The 5464-nt window shown below is 34.3% G+C and overlaps 1 protein-coding gene across 4 annotated transcripts; it reads left to right on the forward strand.

The window, feature by feature from the left end:
- The first annotated feature begins 437 nt into the window (after window positions 1-437).
- Window positions 438-4958, forward strand: LOC133032805 (uncharacterized). 4 transcript variants are annotated; one of them, XM_061107307.1, is made up of 11 exons: window positions 438-580; window positions 1075-1290; window positions 1993-2084; window positions 2549-2651; window positions 2739-2998; window positions 3090-3221; window positions 3487-3609; window positions 3733-3861; window positions 3940-4157; window positions 4233-4386; window positions 4484-4958. In XM_061107307.1, coding segments are annotated over exons 1-11 (1647 nt in total). In that variant the 5' UTR covers window positions 438-579; the 3' UTR covers window positions 4703-4958. The 4 variants fall into 4 exon arrangements, with proteins under 4 accessions (XP_060963290.1, XP_060963291.1, XP_060963289.1 ...); XM_061107308.1 differs by having other exon boundaries at window positions 477-574; XM_061107306.1 differs by lacking the exon at window positions 438-580 and adding an exon at window positions 587-889.
- Window positions 4959-5464: the final 506 nt, after the last annotated feature.

Raw genomic sequence — 5464 nt, forward strand, 5'->3', positions numbered from 1 at the left:
AATAATAAGTAATATTTTTTAGTGTAATTTTTGGTGTTGTGGTTGGAGTAGAAATAATTTTTAACACCAAATTTAATGATAGTGCAACACCAAATTTGATGAGCTCCTTGGAGATGCTCTAACCAATATATTGTAGGATTTTTTCATTTTTATATTTCAAAGCAGTTTTTTTTTTTTTTTTTTTTTCGTTTTATAGAAATTTACATACCAACCAATAAAATAACTTAAATTGTAACCGAAATTCACATAATAATTCACAGAAAAACTACCAAAATAACAACTAAAAATTTAATATAATTATTTCAAAAAAATTTAATATAATTAAGTATCGGACACTACATAATTTAATTTAATAGTCATCCAACAAATTACAAGACATAGTACTAGACTAGTATACCTAATGTGAGTTATTACAAATTAGATGAAATTAAAGTCCCAAATTAGGGAAAAAGATTTGATTTTTTCTTCTTCTTTAATATACACAGAACAGAAGTGATTGTGACCAATGTCCATGGCGTGCTTTCCTTTGCTTTGTGTGGCCACTTTGCCTTTTCCTTTCTTTCCATTGCTTGCAGTTACAGTCAGGACCCTCTCTCTCCTCTCTCTCTCTCCTCTCTCTTTTTCTTTAATTTTTCTCGAAACCCCATTTGCATACACACACAATTTAACATAAATAACAATAAAAAATAGCACTTCATTCAAAAAAATTCTATCTTTTTTCCTTTTTCTCCTTAAAAAAGCCTTTTTTTTTTGGCACTGTAATGGAATTGTGAAGATTTATACATATTTTTTTAGTATCACTAAACTGTTTGACTATGCAATCTTCAAAAATTCACACTTTGTCTTCTTCACTACAACTCTTCTCCCTTTTCTCTCTCTGCTCTTTTCAGTAAGATGCTTATTCGATTCCTCCATTTTGTCTGAAACATTCCCATTTTTCACTTTTTCCCATTTTTTTTTTCTTGTTCTAGTTTTGGGTCATGCTCAGATTTTCAGTTCAGCCATTGTTTTGATTAAAGTTTGTTGCTTTTTCTTAATGGGTATTTTTATCTTGTAATGATTTTTTTTGAGCAGTGGCTATGGGTGGTGGTGTTGTTGAAGTGATTAAGAGCAAGGGTTGTTCAAGACTATTTGTTGGGATTTCTTCTCCATTGAATTCTTTTAAAGGTCTTCAACCAGTTGAGCCACCAATGTCCCCTGCTTCCTCCTCTGTTGGGTCTGAACGAGTTGTTCTCAGATCAACTGGACCTTTTAATGGTCTTGTTATATGCGTTACTGGACTTTCCAAAGGTTTGTTCAAAGCTCTCAATTCTACTTGGTTTTTGGGATTTTTGTATGTATATATGTTCATGAATTTTTGGTTGGTAATGGTTTTGATGAGTGATGATTTCTTCATTAAAGTCAAGTTCAAGTCATTTAGGTCTTGAAATGGTGGTGCAAGATTGATTAGCTTTGGAATTAAGGGTGATTCAATTTGGTTAGTTTGAAATATATATATATATATATATTTATATATATAATCAAATGGGGTCTTAAAAATCTACATAATCATGGCATACAAGCTTCTGTTGATACAAATTTTTGTGTGTGTATATGACTAAGTAGATTAAGAAGAATGAGCTTGTTTTGTTACACTGGACTTTCCAAAGGTTTGTTCAAAGCTCTCAATTCTACTTAGTTTTTTTGGGAAATTATTTATGTATATATGTTCATGAATTTTTGGTTGGTAATGGTTTTAATGAATGGTTTCTTAAGGGTTGATTAGGTTTGAGTGAGATAATAGAATATTGGTTAAATGATTTAATTTGGTTAGTTTGAAAAAAAATTCAAATGGGGTCTCAAAAATCTGCATTATCATGGCATATAAGCTTTCTGTTGATACAAATTTTTGTGTGTTTATTATGGCTAAGTGGATTAGGAAGAAGGAGGTTGTTTTGGAAGCTATTGAGGTTTTGGAACTTTGTTCATATTTGCTTTCATTGTTTTTGGCAGAAGCAAGAAATCAAGTAAAGGAAGCAACTGAAAGATTAGGTGGGCAGTACAGTCCTAATTTGCATCCACAATGTACTCATTTGGTGGTTCAAATATCCTTTTTCTATCAAAGTAAATGGCTTGAATTGGATTTGCTCTTTTATCAGATATTTGCAGCATAACTACCTAATGTTTTGAGTTTGTAATCGGTAGGGATCCATTGAATTTTTTAGTGGCAAAACTACCTAATGCTCCTAAAAGTGTAATTTCGTCTATTTTTGTCCTGTCAATCAGGTTCCATTTGTGAGTTTGGATGCACGCATGTAATGACACGATTAATACTTGTTTAATTTAGTATTAATAATTGTGCAGACAAACTCACAAACAGAACTTTTTGGGGCGAAATTGAGTAGTTTTGCTGTTAATGGGTTTGTGTCGGTTACAAACCCAAAACATTGAGTAATCATGCTGTAAATCTCCCTTTATTTTATATAAGTATAAGAAGATAGATTGGACTATGTAAAATGGTACTAAATAGTATGAAGGGTTGAATTAGCTCTCCTTAATAAGTGTTTACAGTTTTGGTGGACGCAAGTTTGAGCATGCTTCGAAACATGGATCAAGGAATGGTCTCTTTATTGTTACACTTGGATGGTTTGTAGATAGCGTAAGGAAGAACGGTAAGAGTGACTCGCATTTGTGTTGTTATGTCAAGTTTGTTTGTTTTTTCGGTTCTTGATAATTGAGTTTGCCTTGTTATGTTGCAGTTAGGCTTAGTGAATCGCTTTATAGGATCAAAAGCATTGGGGAAAATAAGGCTTTGGATGATTGGAATCGGCTTAATGGCTTCACCGGTGCTGAGAACTCTTGCCTACCTGCTGGAGTTCGTGGAACATTGCACTCCGAGACTAGTGAAGAACAACATGGACGGTTTTCTGGGAGAGCCTCCGAGAGAAATGATGACTACGCTCTATCCGGTCACTCCTTGTATATCGATTTGGATATTTCAACCGAGCTTAGGAATAAGGTGAAGCCAAATTCTCTAAGCTTTTTATGAATTTCTTGTTACTCATAGATCTTAGTAGAGTGATTCCTGTTCCTTTGAGCATCTCTTAAAGGTTATCGAGGCTGCTAGTAGAGAAGGTGCCACATTTGTAGATAAGTGGTTCGCCGGTTGCCATGCCAGTCATGTTGTGTGTGAAGGATCTTCACTCCGGAGATATCTTGGCCACACTACCAATCTTGTTACTGTGAGTTCTTCAGCAAGATTTTAGTTTTTATTATATATATTTTTCGATTTAGTTTATCCAAATTATTTTGAAAGGACATCATTTCTTATTTTTCGACCCTACTTGGCGCTTTTAGCTTCTCAGGAAGCTTTTCCCGAGAAAGGCACTCAGAGTTTTTTAGAGTTAAAAGCTGAAGCTCACTGGTTACTCAACGAGCATAGAGTGATCTTTAAAACTTCTTTGTTATATTGAAATTTATTTGAAAATCCCATGTTTCATGTCTCAGCCACTTTGGGTTCTGAAAACAGCCAAGGAAAAGTATGAGCAAAGGCTTGTGCATATGTCAACTGATTTGGCCAGGCAAGTCAATCTAATGCTTGAAGATTTTCACAATGGCATTGCAAAGGAGGTAAATTTCTTCAACCAACTAAAACTTTTTGAAATTTTATCATAGTCACTTTTTCTGTTTTGCCATGAAGTGAAATACTTGTTAGAACTTTTCGAAATTCATCTTTCGGGTGGGTTTTAATAGGTATCGAAAACGATTAATATCCCTGAAGATGTTCCAACTTTTGCAAGTAAACCAAGTTTTGTAGAAAGGCAACAGATTGCAAATTCTGCTAAAAATGGAGTCAGAAATCGCCGTGGTCGTCGAATGCAGGTTTGTTTGTTTTGGCTTGAATGGATTTTCATTTATTCCATGTTATGATATGATATACAAAACATTCAAATCTTTCAGACTTGTCAAACCCCGATGCGTCCAATAACTCCTACAACTCTTCTCGATTCGATTTCCTGGTCAATATCTGAGCCAACTTCTACAGTTTCTATTTACACCGATTCTTTCAGCGCTGGAGATGGCAGCGAACAACATACACCTCAATTCTTTGATGCAAAAGGAGATGGCAAAGATTCCGAAGCTTCCTTTGCAAATTTGACTCGGCCTCTCACCGAAAGGTTCTTATCTTACTTTTACAAGCAAGTTGAGTCCATATCCCAACATCCATTTATGTACTTTTTGTTGTTTTGCAGTGAGAAATCTGAAGTGATATTCAAGAACAATTTTCTCACCGTGTTGTTTCCCGTTGATCGATTTTCTGAGATGGGGCCGTCTTCAAGAACATTTTTCAGTGATGATGGCTTCACTTGCTTGCAGGTGTTGGATCATATACATGCATTTTATCAGGTACACAGATTCAAGTGTTCCATTCTTGTGATTAAACAGGGACGGCATGTCGTTCCTAATTCCAATCAACCGAGCACTGAACATGTCCTTTTTGTAGGAAAACATGTCAGTTCATGAAATAACAGCTGCAATCCACACAGACTCGAGGCATGCTGACCGCCTTCGAGCAATCTACTCGAGTAAAGAAACAACAGAGAAGGGCTATGTGATATTCAAACGCGTGGAGTTTTTAGGGAGTCGAAGAAGTTTCGAAATGTTGAAGCGTGTTAATGGAGACAATAACAGTAATGTTTATGAGCTTTTGATCAGAGCATGAGATGATTGGAGAATGAGCCTTATTTTGGGTGCAACAAGACATGTTTGAAGAACACCATTTGTTTTTGTTTTTTCAATACTAGATGGCCTACCAAGCTATGGAGTACAAATGTTTAAGTGTGCCATACATATATATATATATGATATATTCTTGTAATACATATATGTAAAGATTAATTGTGAATAAGTCAGATCTTTTGTTTGCTGTGAGTTAATTCTTTCAAGGGGAAAATAGAAAAAAGTAGTGTTCTTAGTTATCCTAGTTTTCCAGTGTGAATTTCATATTTTAATAGAGTAAAACATATAAAGTGTAGGTTAGTTGTTGTTGATTTATCCCATGAAATATTACCATTTTTAAATCATGTTTTTCGAATTTTTCGGTTGTTGAAAATTTTACCTGAACTCTTTCTGTTTCTGTTATTGAATTATGTTCTTGCTATAACATTTTGTTTTTTACTACGCCAAGTAACAAGTTTCCCTCCAAGAAATTTATAGTAACCTGAAGTTGAACGTTTATTAACTGAATTTTTAGTCAAATCAGCATCTGTATAAGCTTCCACTTGTAAATGATGATGATTTCTGAATAATAAGTCTTTCTCTGGTGGTTCTGAATAATAAGTACTCACCTGGACATAGCATTTGAGTGACAAGTAGATTAACCTTCCAACTAGTCTTTGGTTTAGCAAAATACTTTCGACCTTGAAAACTTATTCCAAAGAAAATATTTGAGTGTCCCCAAATCTTTGATTTTAGTTCTTCCGAT

This window comes from Cannabis sativa, chromosome X (genome assembly GCF_029168945.1).
Source record: "Cannabis sativa cultivar Pink pepper isolate KNU-18-1 chromosome X, ASM2916894v1, whole genome shotgun sequence".
Classification (NCBI taxonomy): Eukaryota; Viridiplantae; Streptophyta; class Magnoliopsida; order Rosales; family Cannabaceae; genus Cannabis; species Cannabis sativa.

What these genes read in the sequence shown, in the direction of transcription:
- LOC133032805 (XM_061107307.1), top strand. An exon ending in AGATAGCGTAAGGAAGAACG is followed by an intron (nt 2,652 to 2,738) that starts GTAAGAGTGACT and finishes GTTATGTTGCAG; the next exon opens with TTAGGCTTAGTGAATCGCTT. An exon ending in ACTCGGCCTCTCACCGAAAG is followed by an intron (nt 4,158 to 4,232) that starts GTTCTTATCTTA and finishes GTTGTTTTGCAG; the next exon opens with TGAGAAATCTGAAGTGATAT.